The sequence below is a fragment of the Littorina saxatilis genome, linkage group LG10 (genome assembly GCF_037325665.1).
Source record: "Littorina saxatilis isolate snail1 linkage group LG10, US_GU_Lsax_2.0, whole genome shotgun sequence".
In the NCBI taxonomy this organism is placed as follows: domain Eukaryota; kingdom Metazoa; phylum Mollusca; class Gastropoda; order Littorinimorpha; family Littorinidae; genus Littorina; species Littorina saxatilis.
The window spans coordinates 17,380,144-17,400,806 of record NC_090254.1 but is presented as its reverse complement, the minus strand read 5'-3'; the positions used below and the strand labels follow the sequence as shown (position 1 = coordinate 17,400,806).

The 20,663-nt window shown below is 43.4% G+C and overlaps 1 protein-coding gene across 2 annotated transcripts in view; it reads left to right on the top strand.

Annotated features, from left to right (window-relative positions):
- The first annotated feature begins 290 nt into the window (after positions 1–290).
- Positions 291–20,663, top strand: part of LOC138978296 (uro-adherence factor A-like) — a 34,554-nt gene continuing 14,181 nt past the window's right edge. For both annotated transcript variants that reach the window (XM_070350975.1, XM_070350974.1), the window contains exons 1-15: positions 291–507; positions 1,423–1,499; positions 1,846–2,049; positions 4,058–4,284; positions 5,270–5,388; positions 5,786–5,989; positions 6,880–6,920; positions 7,445–7,545; positions 9,130–9,214; positions 9,665–9,778; positions 15,874–16,078; positions 16,499–16,591; positions 17,115–17,204; positions 19,238–19,358; positions 19,577–19,733. In XM_070350975.1, coding sequence (XP_070207076.1) covers positions 379–507; positions 1,423–1,499; positions 1,846–2,049; positions 4,058–4,284; positions 5,270–5,388; positions 5,786–5,989; positions 6,880–6,920; positions 7,445–7,545; positions 9,130–9,214; positions 9,665–9,778; positions 15,874–16,078; positions 16,499–16,591; positions 17,115–17,204; positions 19,238–19,358; positions 19,577–19,733 — 1,967 coding nt within the window. In that variant the 5' untranslated portion in view covers positions 291–378. The remainder of the gene's footprint in view (positions 508–1,422; positions 1,500–1,845; positions 2,050–4,057; positions 4,285–5,269; positions 5,389–5,785; positions 5,990–6,879; positions 6,921–7,444; positions 7,546–9,129; positions 9,215–9,664; positions 9,779–15,873; positions 16,079–16,498; positions 16,592–17,114; positions 17,205–19,237; positions 19,359–19,576; positions 19,734–20,663) is intronic.

Genomic DNA, 20,663 nt, shown 5'->3' with positions numbered 1-20,663 from the left:
CACTCAAATGTTGAAAATGATATTCGAATTTGATGAATATAAATAATTATTTTCTTGAATAAGTTATGCAGACCCAAATCAAAACAAATCTTTGAACAAATATTGATGGGATGATTTATGGGCTTCACGGCCTACTGCATTTGTCTTCACAAACTAAACTAAACTCTAAAGGTGAGGGTGGAGATAGAGAAAGGTACGGGTTGGAGGAACAGAGCTATACCGTTTCAGGAATCGGGAATACCCATTCTGGTTTGGTAAACAGAACGTCCGGTCGCAAAGAAAATGGCGGGTGATTTGTTTGGATGCAGTGGCAGTTTGGGGTTGCTGAAAGTTTTAGTTTTTTCTCGGTTTGTTTTTTCTCAGTGAGCTGTTACCAGCATGGCAAATAGAAGTATACGACTGTATGTTCGAACAAAACGAACGTATGGGCCGGAGTACTTTCAGATACCACTGTGGTACATTGATGTCACCGATTTTGCGGGTTGTACAGTTGGCAAAATCAAAGAGGTACGGAAATGGTCATTTAGAAAGTAGAACTTGGAAATGATCGGGAGATCACCTGTTATTGTTTTTCCTGTTCCATTGCATGGTGCACAATGGCTATAACGGCATCAAACTCCGGCACTCAGGCCAAAGATGATACAGTATAGGGCCTACAAGTTATTTTAGTTACAACTACAAGACAGTACAAGTACAAGCACCTGAAAGTCAGAACATAAGCCACCTCCCCCTACCCTCCATTTTGAGTCAAGCATTTTACTTTTTACTTTTTTTAATTTACACAAGCACATGTGGGTTTGTATTGGCCAAAAATTGTGTGCGCTGTTTTTGTAACGGTTAAAAAAAGTTACGGTTGGGAGGGAAAAATTAATAGGGCTCGGGAAATAGAAAACATTGATTGAATTGATTTTCTTTGCCTAAACTTGATAATGATAGAGTCAGACCAACATACAATAAGAACCAATTTGAGTATTTTTACCAAAGTTTAAAAATTATAGTTCTGGGCGGTCTTTCAAAAGTTAATGAAATAAGCTGAAATTCTTGTCAATGTTATTTGATTTATTCAATCATAGCATAGATAAATTAATAGATTACTACTTGCATCATACTCATAGTCATAGATTCAAACATACATTAAAGCTTACCAGTACTATTTGGAAAGTATAATTTTATTTATAAATCATTGAATGCATGTGATTGTGAGTTGTGACTGAATGACTGATGGTGCCTTCAAAATTACTATTCTCGATTTGAAGTTAAACTGATAACTGACAGTGACAATCAGATAATGAAAATATATGTAATTGTTATTGTTAGAATAATTAAAATACATGTACAATGTGGGGCCGCATAAGTCTATAAACTAGAGTCAATCATGAATCAAAGAACAACTGAAAACTTGGTTTGGTCTTTTATTTCCAGGCATGCAGGAGCAAGAAAGATAGTAAACCCAAGGTTGATGACCTTTTCTACCAGAATCAGTCTTTGGCTGATGACAGGTGAGAAATTTGATTTTGACATTTTGTGTCTTATTTTGTTTGTTTATTTGTTAGTAAATGTAAAGACAATGAAAGGCGTGGGAATTGTAATGAATTTCTAGAACCCAGTCTGAAAAGTAATTTTAAGGCTTCTCAATCTCAAGTTTGAAGTGTATCAGGTTTCAAATCTTTAGCAAATGTAGCTGTAAGTGTAACATTTATTTGGAATGTACCAGATTTGATGTTTGAAAGCTTTTGTTTATCTTTTTTTGTGTGAGACGTAAAGTTCACAGTTTGAAACATGACATGTCTGCTCTTCTTTTTTTCTTCTTTTTAACTTTTGATTATTTCTAATTCTATTTTACAGGTCAGTGGCACATTACAATTTGCCAGATGGGGCCATATTGGAAACTACTTCCAATCCAATCATGGTTGCAATGATTTACACCAAAATGATAGAGATTGAACGAGAGCGAGATGCCCACCCTGATGACATTGGGGTACAGAGATGGACTCACAAATCGCACATAAAAAAGCAAACGCTGCTGAGTGTTCTCTTCAACGCTAAAAAGTATGTCCAGAGATTGTATGAACTTAAGAGTAAACTGCTGAGTGCAGACTACATTAAGTTTGATTCTAGTTTGTTATTCCCTTATTGATTGGTTGAACTGAGGGAAAAAGAAGTACCAAACTGGTTCTGTCACGTTTCAATATATCACTTAAGGTGATTATGAACCGGTTAATTACTACTAATTAACTAACCACACCACGATCCACTCTCGCAGTCATACAATTAAATAGAGTCAACAAAAGTATAAGTTTCAGACGCCTGTTTATGTATAAACTCTCCACCTCCCTCGAGCCTTCACTCAAAATATGTTCCTTTTACGTTCTCAACACGTAAAAAAACCAGTGTTCACTGACAAAGTGCCAGTAGTATATAGAAAATTATAGTAACACGCTGAACCCGTGTAAATATAGTTAAATGCGAATGTTCTGTTCGAAAAGCTCTAGTTCGTGCAGGTGTCACACACCCCACGTTGTCACTACTCCAATGAAATCACAGATACGAAAAGACAACGGTGGTCAACGGGGTGCGTACGACATGGTGCACTTAGCTTTCTTTCTGTATGCTGGTTAGCCGGTATGCTGGTTAGCCGGGTTGCTGGTTAGCCGGTCTGCTGGTTAGCCGGTCTGCTGGTTAGCCGGTTAGCGTAGCTTCCTCAGGTCCCAGCTCCAACGTCTGCAGCTAGCAGTGTCCCGTCAAAGGCAGCCGTGCAGCGGTTACAGGAAAACGAACCGAAACGAAACGAAGGCTGCAAACAGAAAGCATCGGTGCACTAAACATGTCAGCTACCCCTCACCCACCACCTTAAAACATGTCATCTTTAAATATCTCATCGAGCACGTGGGCCTGCACAAAACGGACTTTTTACAACAACAAAACAGCCATTTTCCGTCCTTCTCTCCCTATCTGCAAAAACCATATACAGATTAGTATTTTAGCGTCACAGAGAGTAAATTATGCGCTAACCTGGAAAGAACAACAGAGAGTATTTCATTCCACAACACAGACTCATCAACAGCGTTAAATAATGATTTATTACCTCAAAAGCCTATGATTGTACTCTCAATGGAAGCAAAGTCCGCTTCCTCCCTGGAACAGCCTCTGTTCGTCAACAGTGACCAAAAACGTCCAGAACCCCTTGTCGAATCCTTATGCGAAAGCCATCGCCGACGAAGGAAAGTTGACGACTTGTCCTCAGCAAAATACGTGGCAGAGAAAAGGAATAACTTGTGGAAGTTCCCCTAGAGTGCCGAATATAATACTCGGTGAAAAACCATCATACTCTAGAAACTGTGTATTAGATCCTTCCCCTTCTGCCGCTGGGTGTCAAGTGTGTCGTCCTTTGAGTCTCTGACAGACCACCTAGCCAAATACACGTGACTGACCTTGTCACAAAACCAGTCCAGCTATACACAATTCTGCCTCCCAAGCAGAAAAAAGAGACACGAGAAACTCAATCCGTGAAAATCCCGTGCGCTACAAAACATCCGTGCTCATTGAGCACTGTCAGCAAACTCTGCTGTAGCCCAATATCACGCACAGGCGCTTTCTATCATACTCGACCAAGAACAGGCACTCCACCGAGTGACACTTTCCTGGTCTCTGTCACCCGATCGTGACAGGTTCCTTTGAAAAATTATTTTGAGTTCTACTTCTAGTTCTAGCAGTAGCAGATCTTCATTTGTTAAAAGTAAAACTTAGATTTGAGCAACCTCAAGTCTCCCACCTTGACAGAATTGATAGAATCAAAAAACAAGAATTGTAGGTTATTGGAACGTTTAATTATTGACAAAACAAAACGTTACATTCACAGTACGTCGAACCAGTGGCCTTTTAAGCAGACAGTCAAACACATGATATAGATAATTAACTTATCTCAAAATCGTTGATGAAAGTTGAAACACGCTTGCAAGATGCCGGTGAGGTAATGTACCTTGCACAGGTCTTCTAACATTACCTCCAAAAAATGATACCAGGAGGTGTGAAACATTCTCTTACCTTTGAATTTCAGGCTGGACGATGTGCAGCCTCCACACTTTCCCACCTATGACGACTTTGTCATTTACCTGGAGAGACTGGGCAGGAAAGGCGCTAACGTCAACCCCAGGTACTCTGGTCGTGATTTTGTGAGATGGTTCGCAGAATACCTGGAGCTGGACACCGGGCAACCAGACCCTGTCCGATCATTTCAAGCTCGCCATGCTGCTCGTCTGGGGTTGACTGGGCCTAAGGGTGCAGGTACAAACTACAATACAATACAAAACAATGATTATAGGTACAATGCAATACAATACATAACATACAATACAATACAGCTCAATTCAATAGACAATACAATACAACACAATACTGTACAATACAATAAAATTAAATGTGTACGTTTACAATCTCAAAATGAGAAATTAAACTGAAAAGGTTTACAATACATTGTAGGCTGATTGTGAGAGGTTGTTTGGTTTAGGGCACTGGCATTTTGAACTACTCAATGTATTTACTTAATAATCTTTTCGTGTTTGTTCTGTTTTTGGCTCACGTAAGTGTAGCCTATGCGATGCTAACTTTTGTCTGTTTGTGCGTATGTATGTATGTGGTAGAAACTCTAACATTTGAAGACGTCACATTACATTGACGTCACATTATGACGTAAGAGGGTTTGACGTCACGCGAAGGAATTACTGAAAGTCTCGGTCATTGTTTTTTTGAGCGGGCCGAGACTAGTTGGCAGTCGTGTCCCTGTAAGTAGGCTACATGCAGACAGACAGATCTAGATCTAGTGTCTCGCTTTCTTGCACAGTTTCACCTATGCTCTTTCTGTGTGTGTGTGTGTGTGTGTGTGTGTGTGTGTGTGTGTGTGTGTGTGTGTGTGTGTGTGTGTGTGTGTGTGTGTGTGTGTGTGTGTGTGTGTGTGACGGAGTTATTGAGTTTGTGTTACTGTTTGTCGATTTCTTACGTGAGCCTTGAAGGCTTCGCCTCTTGTTATTTTAATTTTTAGTTTTTACTTTTTTTGTTCTTGCAACAACAACAAAAAATCATTTTTTATGCTATTGTAACTATTTGCTTCCTCTTTCAGCATGAAATTGTAGGTCTTGCTTACTGATTATCTGTGAATGCATATATATATCCCTTTTAAGTTCAAATAATGTTTCGCTTGTTTTAAGCTTTTTGCACATACTTTTAATAAATATTTCACCATGACTGACCTCTGATGAATGGTTTTACACAGGCGGAGAACCTGCAGCAACAGGGGGAGATAAAAAGGGGAAGAATCCGAAGGGTAAGGGGAAACAACTTGTGAAACGAAATCCAGCCACAGCGCCCGCCAGACCCCGACAGCCAAAGCAGGTATAGTTTTGCAAGGGTATTGTTTTGAGTTATAAATTAAAACTAACTTTTTTACACAGATATTTTTTCTTAAAAATAAATTAAAATTAATGTTGTTGCATAGATCACAATATACACTCTTTGGTTTAAACAAAAAATTCAAAGCAGGTGTGTTTTTAAATTGATAGGTACATTGGAATCTAAAATTCACTCAATAATAAGACAGTTCAATGAGACATGCAATTAGAAAGAGAGAGAGAGAACAACATTTGTGTAAAATCAAGAGACAGACAAGCATTTTTTATACTCTTTATGTCTTTTCACTTTGTGAGAATCACATATGCATACAGTGACTTTGAAAAGCAATTTACGTATGAAACGAAACATGACTAAATTATCATGTTATCTTTTCCCCCAGGATCGACTGTGTGAAGACTGCGAACAGAACCTGGCAGAGATCTACTGCGAAAGCTGCGTGGGTCCAGGGGGTTCCCTGGGGGTTCTTCTCTGCCTCGAATGCACGCACCAGGTTCACAGGGGAGCCCTGCGCGGGAACCACGACTGCAAAGACATTTCCGAGGCTCCGAGAGCCCCGAGAAACCCTCAAGGATATTGTCCTCATGTAGGTTGTTTACTTTCAGTTAAACTAGACACTTCATAAATTGGTACTGTGGAGGGCGGGGATGTAGCTCAGTCGGTAGCGGGCTGGATTTGTATCCAGTTAGCCGCTGTCAGCGGGAGTTCGTCCCCACGTTCGGCGAGAGATTTATTTCTCAGAGTCAACTTTGTGTGCAGACTCTCCTCGGTGTCCGAACACCCCCCCGTGTGTACACGCAAGCACAAGACCAAGTGCGCACGAAAAAGATCCTGTAATCCATGTCAGAGTTCGGTGGGTTATAGAAACACGAAAATACCCAGCATGCTTCCCCCGAAAGCGGCGTATGGCTGCCTAAATGGCGGGGTAAAAAACGGTCATACACGTAAAATTCCACTCATGCAAGAAACACGAGTGTACGTGGGAGTTTCAGCCCACGAACGCAGAAGAAGAAGAAGAAGGTACTGTGGGAATTGTTCCAGCATAGCCAAATATGAAGTGGAAGGGACATTAACAACCAACAAACAATGGTCATGGTACAGTGGAACCCTTCTTTTTAGACCTCCATAAACCTGAGAAAATCATGTATTCTTCTTCGTCTTCTTCTGCGTTCGTGGGCTGAAACTCCCACGTACACTCGTGTTTTTTGCACGAGTGGAATTTTACGTGTATGACCGTTTTTTACCCCAAATTGTCAAGTTCCTTACTTATAAATTGTTCCTTACCATCCTGATGAATTCAGCGCCAAGCTGAAAAAAAATTGATGAAGAACTTACCTAAACTTGTTGCTGTTGTGTTTTATTTTTATGTTGAAATTGTCAAGTGTCACAAACTTCAGTTTTCCAGCTGACCCACAAGTAATTGTGTTTGTAACAGTAACACCCAGTTAATTTTTAATTGATTTGTTTTTGTTTCAGCCATACAAAGCACCGTTTGCCATTGTGCTGGCCATGACCAGGTAGCCTCATCTTCTTCTGTCTTGCTTTTACGTATTCATTTAAATTTTAAATAAAATGGTGAATCGTAAAATACTGCAGACTGTGTAACAAAAGGTTGGCTTTTAAATTTACCAAATGGGGAGTTCCGCGTAAATTTTTTCTTAAATCGTGACAACTGTCTTTCAATGCTCACACATACATACCCAAACACATGTACATGCATGGTCGCACACACACAAGTGCTCTCACGCATGCACTTTCTCCCTCTTTCTTTCTGCTTCACTCACACATGCACGCAAGCACGCACATACACACACACTCCCTCCCTCTCTCTCTCTTGCTCTTTTTCTATCTTTCTCTTGTTTTCTCTCTCTTCCTCTCTCAATCACTACTCACTCAATCACTCACCCATTTTCTCACTTACTTGCTAAGTTATGTGTTGTACCATCTGTGTGATGGCAATGTATTTTGTTCCTTTTTCGTTTTCTTTCCTTGTTTGCTTGTAAGTGTGTTTTGTTGTTGGACTCATTGTGATTGTGTGCAGGGCACTGAGTGAGAATCGTCAGCAGCTGAGTATGGATGAAGAAGAGATCAAGCAGAGAGCTCAGCCCTTGACCGACACTGACCTCCATGACAAGCAAGCAGGTCAGTTAGTGTCCTTGCTGATCTGGTTCTTGTTTGAGAGAGAGAGAGGGAGAGAGACAGACAGACACACAGACAGACAGAGAGAGAGACAGATACAGAGAGACAGACACAGAGAGAGAAAGAGAGAGATATTGGTTGGTTTGTTGGTTATTATTTTGTATTGTCCCTTCAGCTGATATTGCTATTCAAGACCAATGCAAGTTTGTTTTCTCAGTTCACATGGCAAGCTCCATGCTTCAAACTATTTTCAATCGGATCTATCACTGTAAAAAGAAGGTTCTAAAACTTCATAACTTTGACATTTGTTTATTCAGATCTTGTTAAAAATCTTGATCTCATTCAAAAAGTTACAAATCTTGTCCGGGGGAACATCCCGTAAAAGAGAGAGAGAGAGAGAGAGAGAGAGAGAGAGAGAGAGAGAGAGAGAGAGAGAGAGAGGTCACATATGATCAGGGTCAAGGTCACTTTGACCCTTTATGAAATGTGACCAAAATAAGGTAGTGAACCACTAAAAGTGACCATATCTCATGGTAGAAAAAGCCAATAAGCACCATTGTACTTCCTATGTCTTGAATTAACAGCTTTGTTTTGCATGACCTTGGATGACCTTGACCTTGGGTCAAGGTCACCTGTATTTTGGTAGGAAAAATGTGTAAAGCAGTTCTTAGTGTATGATGTCATTGCTAGGTTTAGTTATTTATCATGTAAAGGTCAAGGTCAAGCATGTGAGTCGTATGGGCTTTGCCCTTCTTGTTCGGTGTTTTGTTGGTGAGACTTTGATGTTTCATGTGCACGTATGTTTTCTAGCTTAAATTTGTCAGTACCAACAATGAATGGCCCCTTTCTCTCCTTCTCGGAAGCGGCATGCTTTTTGCAAGCAGTACACAACAGGACGTTTTTTTTCCCGATCATAGTTTAGCCAGTCTCTCTGCTCACCAGTCAGATTTTGTATTGTCTGCCTGGAAGGAATGCTTCCTCTGTCCGGAGTCATACTTTTTCAATCTCTCGGACTCCGTTCCCTCTGGTTTGGCTTTTTTTTTTTTTGGGGGGGGGGCTGGTAGTTGTCCAAGTATTTCTACATGTTTACAGCTTCAGATCTGCCTAGGCTTCTGAGACACACATGCTGCGTCGACAATTCTGATTGGTTAAAATCGCGTCAACGAAAAGTCCTGATAACCCTGAAATCATACGTTCATTCTGATTGGTTCATGGTCACTAAAGAAAATTTCCCGATCAGCTGGAACGGGAGCTTGATCACATCTAATTTTAGCAATCGTAGACGACAACGTGCTTCACAACAGACAATCGTCGCTCGGAAAATGATAATACCACAGACCCAAAATGTACACTCGCCAAGTGGGCGATCATTATAAGACTTTCTACTCGCCCACACTCATTTCTAGTCGCCTGTGGCGAGTGGGCGACCGATCTTGCTCATGCCTGTTATACGCATCACATGCACAGCTTGGTGTGTTCGACTTTAAGACTTGGCTTTTGAGGTTTATACATGAGGAAGGCAGTTCAGTTATATGCCGAGACAATTGTTATTTGAGTGTGTTCGGTGTCATATTTTTTTTGTTGCAGGCAAAATAATGGGAGGCTTTGACTGCATTGAGAACACACTCATCCCCAAAAACTTGATCCAGAAGGAGGCATCAGGTCGACACACGTAAGTACCATGGTATTTGAAGTTGTGAATACAATTTCTGCTGGCTCATTTTGTGTCCTCCCTTTGCTTATGTATCTTGTTATCTCTACCTGTTCTTTCCACATACATAATCTAAATGATTTAGACAAACAGAGGACACAACAGGAAACCAGGTTTGGTATGTTCTTCATCAATATTTCGGCAGCGATAAACTGCCTTTTTCAGGATGGTATGATGAAAGTACGGAATGACAACGTGATGTATCATCTTATTCCTTCTTCTTCTTCTTTTTCTCTTTGCTTACCTCTGACTTTGAGTGTTCTTGCATTAACTTCTGTGGAGTATATTATAGCTTATTTAATTGAATATCATTATGTCGAGACATCACTTAACACAAATTTACACATATGCACACAACATCCATCCTCATTGCGCACATTCTGAGATGAAGAAGGATGTATGTTTTTTCAGATATGCACTGACTCAAGCAGGCAGGGAACTTGGACAGAAACTGGACATCTACGACCAAGCGCTGCAGAGGTTTTTGTTTGACAGTCGGGTCCCCCGACTTCCTGCAAGGCAGAAGTAAGTGTACAATGCATACACTGTTTTAGTAAGATAGTATCATGGAACCTCCTCTCTAAGACCTCCAGAAATCTGAGAAAATCAGGTCTGATAAAGGAGGGAGTCTAGACAAGGGTGTAAATAGGAACAGAGAGTCTAAGAAAGTAGGGTCTTAAAAATAAAATGGAGGAAGTCTTAAATTGGGGGGTCTGAAAAGGGGGGTTCCACTGCATTGGCAGTTTAGGGGTTGACCTGTCACAGTGCATGAAGGAGGCTTGTTTTCATCTTAAAGTGAACTTGCATGACTTCTGTCCCAGACATTTTGGTGGGCAGGATGCATGCAGCAGTCTTTGCTCTTATCAATATCAGTCTCTGGCAATAAGTGCGTTTGGTGTTAGAAGCCAGCATGGATCAAACAAAACAAAAAGACAGTTTTCTTAAAAATGAGAACATTTTCACTTCAATCCATATTTCTACAAATACAACAAGTCGCGTAAGGCGAAAATACAATATTTAGTCAAGTAGCTGTCGAACTCACAGAATGAAACTGAACGCAATGCCATTTTTCAGCAAGACCGTATACTCGTAGCATCGTCAGTCCACCGCTCATGGCAAAGGCAGTGAAATTGACAAGAAGAGCGGGGTAGTAGTTGCGCTAAGAAGGATAGCACGCTTTTCTGTACATCTCTTTGTTTTAACTTTCTGAGCGTGTTTTTAATCCAAACATATCATATCTATATGTTTTTGGAATCAGGAACCGACAAGGAATAAGATGAAAGTGGTTTTTTTCTTCTTCTTCAGCGTTCGACGATGGCTGTGTCTAGATTCTTTGGCCCGTGATGTTGACGAAGTGGGCTGTCATTTCCAGGTCCTGAGTGCTGCCCCATAGCTTGGTGTGCAGCGATGTCCCTGTGGGCCAGACATGTTTCCTCTCACTGCAGTGGAGTTGGCAGGTCTGCAGGAAGTGGTCCGGTGTCTGGTCCGCCTTTCCGCAATGGCACAGGGCCGACTGTCTGATGCCGATCCTTTTTAGGTGGCTGTTTAGTCCACAGTGGCCTGTCCGGAGGCGGAAGACAATGGTCTGCTCGTGACGAGTGAGCTGATGGAGGGCATCTTCGTGTGGATTATATCCATTGTTTTTCTTTTTGAAGGTGGATTTTTGCCTGTTTCGGATTAGGGTCCTGGCTTCACTGTAAGTGAGATTAGAGGGTTGCTGCTCAGTTTTGCTGCCCTCCTTTGCCAGCCGATCCGCCACTTCGTTGCCCACAATCCCCGTGTGTGCAGGGATCCACTGCAGGACAACCGCTGTGGTTTGGGCCAGTGTGTTGATGTTTTGCATCAGGTGTTCCATGGTCGAGTCTGGATTGCCCGAACACAAGGCCTGGAGTGCTGACAAAGAGTCTGAAAGAAAGACAGCTTTCTTGGGACGGGTTTCCCACTGCAGGACTGTCTCTGTGGCTTTGTGGAGTGCCAGAACTTCAGCCTTGTAGTTGGAGCACAATCTCCCTCCGGATGCTGAGACCGAGACTGGGGGCAGGCCTGGTTTCTTGATGAATACGCCACATCCTCCGTTTCTTGTGGCGTCTTCAGCTGATCCGTCGGTAAAGATGTGTGTCCATCTAGCTGCAGGGTAGCGCTTGTCGATCTCTTCCATTGTCAGAGCTTTCAGCACAGCGTCACTCTGGTCTCCCTTCACAGTAATGCCAGGGATGGTGGTTCTGACTTCAGCTTTAAGGGTTTTTGGGGGCCAGTTGGTTGGATCAAGTTTCTCGCACAGTTCGATGTTTGCCGTCAAGATGTCAGCCTGCATGCGTTGCTCTTCCTTGACAAGATGGTTCAAGCTTTTCCGTTTTAGCCTGTTCTTTGTCAGGCTTTTTAGTTTGTCATGCAGGGGGTGGTCTGGTAGCCTCTTCATCTTTTCGGCATGTGCAAGAAGCTTGCTTCGCTGTCGGCTCTCAAGGGGTTCAACTCCAACTGTCTTTTCCATTGCGGCAATAGGAGTAGATTTCATGGCCCCAAGGATTATCCTGAGGCCAAAGTTTTGGACCCGGTCCAGTTTGTTGGTGTGTGTCTTGGCTGCGGTTGCCCAAGCACTTGCCCCATACTCCAGCACTGGGCGAACTGTTCCTGTGTACACAGTCTTCAGTATCTTGGAGTTGGCCCCCCAATGTGTTCCCGAGAGCTTCTTCATCAAGGCAAGCCTCTTGATCCCCCTTTTCTCCATGTCTTCGATCTGGGGCTTCCAAGAGAGACGTGGATCCAGTTTTACCCCGAGAAAAGTGGGAGTCTCAACTTGGGGCAGGGTTCTGTCGCCGAGCTTGATGGTGACTTTCTCTTTGGTGGTGGAGAGGGAGAACACAGTAGCCTGAGTTTTGACTTCGCTGACCTGAAGACCCCAGTCTTCTGTCCACTGGTGTACGTCGTGCACAGCTGTCTGGATCCTGCATGCTGCAGATGTGGCCAGGTCTGCTGTACTCCAGATGGCAAGATCATCTGCGTGCAGAGTGTTGGAGACATGGCGGGGGAGAACAGTGGTGATGTTGTTGATGTACAGGAGAAAGAGAGTTGGTGATATAACGCCTCCCTGGGGAACTCCTTCTCTCATCTTCACACTGTGGCTCAAGTGTCCGTCCAACTTGACTCTTGCTGATCGTTCATGCAGGAAGCCCCGGATCCATCTGAACATCCTTCCAGAAACCCCGCTCTCAAGCACCTTCAGCAGAAGGCCCTCTCTCCACACTTTGTCAAAAGCCTTCGTCAGGTCAAAGAACACGGCGACGACTTTTTTCTTTTCTTGGAACGCATTTTCTATGTCTTGGGCAATGAGGGCTAGCTGGTCTTCTGTGCTTCTGTGCCTTCTGTATCCAGTTTGTGTTGGTGACAGAATGTTACGGTCTTCAAGAGAGTAAAGGAGCCTTCTGTTGATCACTCTCTCCAAGAGTTTGCCCAGGCAGCTGAGGAGACTGATTGGTCGGTAGCTGTTTGGGTTCTTCTTTTCTTTTCCCTTCTTGTGGATAGGGATGATGGTTGCCTTCTTCCATATGGCTGGAACACTGCCGGTTTTCCATGACTCATTGAAGAGTTTCAGTAGTGTTCTTTTGGCAAGAGGTCCGAGGTGTTTTAGCATTTCATTGGTGACACCATCCGGTCCGGGTGCTTTTTTGGGTTTAAGCTGTTTGATGGCGGCTTCAATTTCATTCATGCTGATGGCTTCTTGCATGCATCTATCCGTTGGTCTCTGGTTCTGCCGCTCCTGTATTTGTGTTCTGGCCAGTCTTGTCCGTTCTCGTGGAAGCTTGACACTGCTCTCATGTTGGTAGTGATGTGCCAGGTGGTTGGCTGCTTTCTTTTGTGTGAGGAGTTCCCCGTCTGACTCTAGGACAGTTTGCCGACGTTCTGGGTTGTCTTCGTTCAGCAGCTTGGTGAGCTTCCACAGCCTGTTTGTGTCTTTTTCCAGGTTTAGGGAAGAGGTTTTTTCATGCCATGCTGCGCGAGTTTGTTGAAGCTTCTGGCGTGTGTATTCTGCTTTGGCTTTGTTGTGAGAGGCTGTATTCTGGTCTGTAGGGGACTGTTCCATGTTCTCTCTGAGTTCGGTGACGGTGTTGTGGAGTTGTTGGAGCTCGTTGTTCCAACCAGGGGTGTAGGTCTTCCTTCTGCCTCTAGGTATTGAGTCCTTTGCTGCTTTCAGGATGGCTGCAGTGAAGAACTCTACTTTGCTGTTTAGGTGATGTTGCCCGAAGTTGAGATTTTTGCAGTTTGTTTCTGCTTTGCTTTGGAAGTTTGTCCAATTTGCTTTTTTGTAGTTCCAGCTTGGGCACTGCTTTCTGCTGGAAGGCCTAGAGTCTTGCTCAATGTGGAGGGTGACAGGTTTGTGGTCGCTTCCTCCTAGCTGTTGTTCCACCTGTCGTCGCGTGACTTTGGCTACATCGTCCGTTGCGATGGCAAGGTCTGGGCAGCTTGTTGTTCGCCACGCCCTGGAGTAGTAGGTGTGGGGGTCATCAGGGTGGTTGATGAGCACCATCTGATTGGTGATAATCCAGTCTTCCACCTCTTCGCCTTTGTGGTCAAGATTCGGGTAGCCCCAACTGGGAGAGTGGCTGTTGAAATCTCCAACAATTATCCACCTTTCTCTTTCAGGCTGAAGAGCTTGGAGTCGGACCTGTTTTGGTGGTGGGGAGTAGATGTTGAAAATGGACAATGGTTTGCTTTCTAGCAGAAGTTTAATTCCAAGGACTTCTGTGTCTTCGCCTGCAGAGTAGATTTCCGCCGCTGGATGGGTGTTCTTTACCAGGGTGAGAAGTCCTCCTTTTGGCCCATTATCTCGGTCTCTTCTAAAGGTCTCGTAGCCTCTGATGGAGAAGCGATGATTTGGGTTGAGATGAGTCTCCTGTATACAGCAGACATCGATGTTTTGGTTCTTGAGGAAGTTTTGGAGCTCGAGCTTCTTGGCTCGGACTCCCTCAGCATTCCACTGACAGATCTTGAGGTTATAGCCGGTCGCTTTACTCTGCCCCGTACCAGCTACATGATGGGGGTCAGAGATACCAGTCGCTGAGGGTGGGCCCCTTTGAGGCTGGGGGCCCGGCACCGTCTCTGCCTGGCTGCCCACAGAGACGACACCATCACGTTTCAATGATGTAGACACAACCATATTTGTCGGTGATGCGTAGACACTCGGTTCTCACCTCACCCTGAAGGTCAGTGTCTTCCGTCTTCGGTAGGCCTTCGTGGGTGTGATTTTGGACTTTTCCTTGTCCTAGACAAGTTTCCTCACACGGTTATCGGCCCTCATCTGGCCGGGTTTGACTTCCGAGTGTCCTTCTCCTAGGAAAGCTGCCTATCAGGGCTGACGAGTCTTTCCAACCCGGCGCTTGTGAAAGCAGCAAAAGCATGGGGCATCTTCATCCGCCAAAACAGCCGTTGGGAGCTCCTCGTCCGCCTGTTTTACCGTTGGGATGTGAGACTAAGGGTCCTCTTCCGCCTTCACAGGCGTTGGGAGTACACTCTCCTCGTCCGCCTGGTCAGCCGTTGGGACGTAGAGTCTTTGTAGGTAACCCATACCTGGGGGTTTGGTTCATGGGCGCCAGGGCGTGTCCACGCACCGGTGGGCCTGCACTGCCGCATGTTCGGGGCCAAACCTCCTCCGCGCCCTTGCAATTCTGCCTGGGGACATAAGGCCCCCAGTTACCACCCAACACCTCGTGGAGGGTTGCTTTAAAGCTTGCATAGGACTTGTTGTGGAGAGGCTTACTGGCAGGGAGAGACTTACGCAAGGATGCTCTCTTTTTCGCCGGTGCTGCAAGCAGCTTGGCTAGCCGGCGGTGAAGGCTGAAAGCGGGATGTGACAAGCACATGTATGTATGCCAACACGCTGCGGGCGCATCACACAACCATTCGTTGGGCGAAAGTGGTTTTAAATTGATTTGAACAATTTAATTTTGATAATAATTTTTATATATTTAATTTTCAGAGCTTGTTTTTAATCCGAATATAACATATTTATATGTTTTTGGAATCAGCAAATGATGGAGAATAAGATAAACGTAAATTTGGATCGTTTTATAAATTTTTATTTTTTTTTACAATTTTCAGATTTTTAATGACCTAAGTCATTAATTAATTTTTAAGCCACCAAGCTGAAATGCAATACCGAAGTCCGGGCTTCGTCGAAGATTACTTGACCAAAATTTCAACCAATTTGGTTGAAAAATGAGGGCGTGACAGTGCCGCCTCAACTTTCACGAAAAGCCGGATATGACGTCATCAAAGACATTTATCAAAAAAATGAAAAAAACGTTCGGGGATTTCATACCCAGGAACTCTCATGTCAAATTTCATAAAGATCGGTCCAGTAGTTTAGTCTGAATCGCTCTACACACACACACAGATACACAAACACACAGACACACAGACACACGCACATACACAACGACCCTCGTTTCGATTCCCCCTCGATGTTAAAATATTTAGTCAAAACTTGACTAAATAAAAAAAATAAAAAAAATGTGACAATGAGATGCCAATGAGCAAACGAATAGACTAGCTTAATGTTCAAGCTCAAATCTAATGCAAACATCTGTGTACGGTTGTGACAAAGAGATTTTGCTTGTTTTCAGTTTCAGTGTTGGCAATCAGCGTCTCGTTCTTGTGGTCGACGAGCACGAGAGAGATCTGCCACGTCTTCACTCTTTGGCTAGGACAGCAGGGGTCAAGGTCATTGTGCGAAAACTGCCTGTGGCAGATTACGTATGGGTGCTGACACCTCAGTCTGACCCTGCAGGTGGCGTTTCCTATGAAGGTGATCATCCTGAACAGGAAATTGTGAGTTGTTTGTGAGCGTATTTTGATACATACTTTTACTATGAGGCACACACACTTTCAGGAACTTACAATTACAGAATTATTTGCAGACTCCACACATCCACAATCACTCATAATCCCATCTACATCTACATGATTATATTTTCCTCTACTCTCCAGCCTAGTCTCTGCTTTGTCGAAGACTCAGTCACGCATGCACATGCAGGCACATGCAGACATACACACATGCATAAACAGAGAGAGGGAAACTGACATGCACAGACACAAACACACACATAAGGACACACATGCACACACACTCACGCATGCATGCACATGCGCACACACACACACACACACACACACACACACACACACAACACGCATACACACAGAGGCACACATCCCAGTAACTAAAATGTTTCAATTAATTAATTTCAGATGCTGCCAGTGCTAGTAGAACGCAAGTCTTGGAATGACCTTCATGACACCATGAGGTTTGGCAGGTGGGATCAGCAGATACGCAAGATGAAGGTTGGTGTTCATGTCAATAAACTTTGGCAGAGTTGCTTGACTGTAAGTGTTAGTGTTTGGAAAAAAAAAGGGTAATGCTTCTGGTGTCTAATATGAAACCAAAATCACGTACTGAAAAGTATTACGATTTGTTTGATGTTTTAGTGTGGTTTGATCTGATCTGTTTCTGTTACATTCAGTTTGATTTGTTTGTTGATTTTTGTTGATTTTTTTAGGTTTATCTTTGATTTGGTTAGACATACTTCCTATTTTGTATGCTATAAGCTTGCATTTTTAATGCCATCGTAGTTTACATAAACCTTCATCATTGGCATGTGCAGTGAGATTTGTGTGGAGACGTAAGATGAATGTATATTGAGGTAAACTGACCTCTTCTTCTTCTTCTTCGTTCATGGGCTCAAACTCCCACGTTCACTCCTGCAAGTGGGTTTTTATGTGTATGACCGTTTTTACCCCACCATTCAGGCAGCCATTCGCCGTTTTTGAGGGGGAAATTGACCTCAAATTTGCATTACTGTTCCAGGCTTGTGGGTTGCTGCTGAACTTTGTGCTGATAGAGGGCTGTATTGACGACCTCAGACAGGTGACTCACGACAGGAAAGACAAACTGCAGGTAAAGTCAGTGTCAGACCAGGGCTGAAGTGCACAAGAAAGTTGCCGTCCCAACAGGAGCCAGCTGCGGGATCTGATTGGTTTTGTTTGTTTGTTTGTTCGTTCATGGGCTGAAACTCCCACGGCTTTTACGTGTATGACCGATTTTACCCCGCCATTTAGGCAGCCATACGCCGCTTTCGGAGGAAGCATGCTGGGTATTTTTGTGTTTCTATAACCCACCGAACTCTGACATGGATTACAGGATCTTTTTCGTGCGCACTTGGTCTTGTGCTTGCGTGTACACACGGGGGTGTTCGGACACCGAGGAGAGTCTGCACACAAAGTTGACTCTGAGAAATAAATCTCTCGCCGAACGTGGGGACGAACTCACGCTGACAGCGGCCAACTGGATACAAATCCAGCGCACTACCGACTGAGCTACATCACCGCCCATCTGATTGGTTGAAACTGAGGTTTGTGTGTGATTTCAAACAATCCGCGGTTGGCTCCGGTTGGGGTGGTAACTTTCTTGTGCAACTCAGCCCTGGTTTTTCTCTCTGTGGCAGACCTGTTTACCAGTACAATTTGGGCGTATTTTGCACGCCAAATTATTATCGGTACGCAAATACGCGACACACGCACAAAATACGCCTACGAAAAAGTCTAGAATACGTTTTCCGGTGTTGGTGTGCTGATTACGGAATGGTACAACTGATACCGGTTTCGGTCGAAGGGAGATAAGCATGACAGCGAGTCTTCAGCTGTGGAAACCTTGTTCAGTTGTTGGCACGTGCGATCGTCTGGACAATCGTGGCAAAATGAAGCGGAAAAATGTGCCAGTTTCGGATGACTGTACCAAGTCTAAACAGCAGAAGCAGCAGATTTTCTTGGAGAAATATAAGAAAGAGCCAGGAATTGTGGAGTCTACTATGGGAAAAAGTTATGCACACTGCAAGTATTGTAAATCAGATTTCTCCGTTGCCCATGCTGGGAAATATGACATCGAACGACACTGCAGTTCCAAAACTCACCTGGACAAGGTTGCTGCAAAGAAATCCGCTGAAAGCTGCCAAGGAATTATGAAGTTCATTCCCGCAAAGCAAATCCTGCCAGAAGAAAAGGCTGTAGTCCGCGCTGAAGCAATGTTTTCTGAGATGATTGTAAAAATGAACTTGCCACTGTCAACCGCAGATGTTATTTCACGAACTTCATCTTTTCATTATCAATCTGTTTGGAAGACACTGGTTATAATGCTATAAACTGACAGGTAAATAAAATTGTTTTATTCCTGTTGTATTGGAAGGAGTTAAATTCTGAAGGTGTTCACAAGACATGCTATTCTTACACAAACACGTTTGCACCCACGCGTACATTTTCCCTAGCCCATATGGTTTTGCTTGCAAAGTACACCAACTTTTTGAAAAATACACTCAACTTTTTGGGAAAGTACTCTTGCCTCGGGTTTAGGGTAAACAGGTCTGCTTTGGGCAATTAAAATTTGAAATGACCAATTGTCTTGGCTGGGAGTGTGTGGAGTGTCCCATTGAATTTGTCATGTGTTTGTCAAGAGTGGTGTTGACTGATCCATGGAGTTTTAAAAGGATTTCATAACGCAGACAGACTGACAGAGGCCTTTTCATGACAACGATTTATTTGCTTAGTGATCACACTGTGAATTTGCATTTACCCTGTTTCATTGAAATATTGCTTCAGCTCATTATTGTTCCCAGTACAATGTATTAGAGTTGATGATTTATTAATTGTTTCCACAACCAAGAAACAAGAATTGTAGGTTTTTGGATCGTTTAATTATTGACAAAACAAAACATTACATTTAAAGTACATCGACCCAGTGGCCTTTAAAGTGGACAGACAAACACTTATGGTATAACTAATGAACTTATTTCAAAATCGTCGATGAATCTCGCATGCAAGATGCCGGCCAGGTAAAATTAAACGTTCCAATAACCTACAAGTCTTGTTTTTTTATTTTGAATTTTGGAACATAAGCAGTCTATAGATATGTTTATGGATTTTTAATTGTTTCCGCAGTGTGACCTGGAGAGGCTGTCGCTGGAAGAGGGTTTTCACGTCGGTCGCACATCTTGCTGGTCAAAGTCCTCTGCATGGCTCTTCTGGATGACTCACCTCCTGGCCTCTGCTTATGCACGAGGTCCGTGACAAAATCTGAAGCTGGAATGCAGCTGCCTAAAAAGAATTTTTTGTGTGTGTGTAGGGTTGAGTGTGTGTGTGTGTGTGTGTGTGTGTGTGTGTGTGTGTGTGTGTGTGTGTGTGTGTGTGTGTGTGTGTGTGTGTTTCTCTGCTATTTGATAGGGGGTTCTAGTTTTTCCACTGTATTTTTAATCATTAGGGCATCATTCTGTTATGCAGGTCGGTTTCAAGGTAAAACTCTGCTGTTCTCCGACCTTCAGTCACGGGTGACCAGAGGCCTGAGAGAAATGCGTGCAGGGCGTGTGGTGCGACCGCTGCACCCACCGGGTCCCTGCCACGTGTGGGAAGCTGATCAACTCGTCACTGCCATTTTCAGGTGAATATGAGTTAGATATTAGTGCTGCTAGTGCTAGGCTATATTCCTCACTTACTGCCTGTTATGCCGGTGGGCATGTCGGGCAGCAACGAAGGACCTCGCTAGGCTATATGGTTTATAGGTATTCATATAGGATGAATGCATGAATGAAGATGTTTTGCATGTAAGATTCATTCACAAACACACTTTCTTAAATGTAGGAGTTTGGTAAAGAGTGGGCATGTACCCCATGGTTAACTCATTCGGGGCGCGTCTAAATTGTCACTCGTGTTCCCTCCCGACGCACGATTTTGACCCATTTAAAAAAATAAAAATAAAAATCAACAACACAAAATAACCTTGCATTTTTGCAAAGTTTGAAACTTGCTCTTTTAGAAAATATATGGAACATTTGAAAGAACATGACTTTTGTTGTCTTCACATCCAGTCAAACTACCTCTTTGAAGCAAAAAAACAAAAACAATTTCTGTGTCATGGGTTCATCATACACAATGTCTTGATCGACGCTTTCACTGTTCGAATCATCACCCAAATCATCGTCCATTGGCACAAACTCGTCACCAGAATCTAAAATATCATCTCCACTATCATCATCACTAAGGTCAAGATCAGAATCGTCCTGAATAACAAGTTCTAGCACTCTTTTCAAGTTACTACGTCTTGTAGCAGAACGATCCGCCATCTTGGAAAAGTCAAAACACGTGGGTGGTACACCGTCAAAAAAATCATATTATTCCCAACAATTAAAGGGAAGGAACTGTTTACAGTGAATGGTTCCACTGTAGACAGGCAGAAGTTTATTGCGGGGGTTGTTTCCCTTGGTCAGCGGTTCACACGGTTAAAAATTCGTGATATCCGTCCGATCGTAACGTCATTGCCAATGTGTCGGCAACGCAAAGCACAGCTGTCGAACTTCCAATTCCGACACAA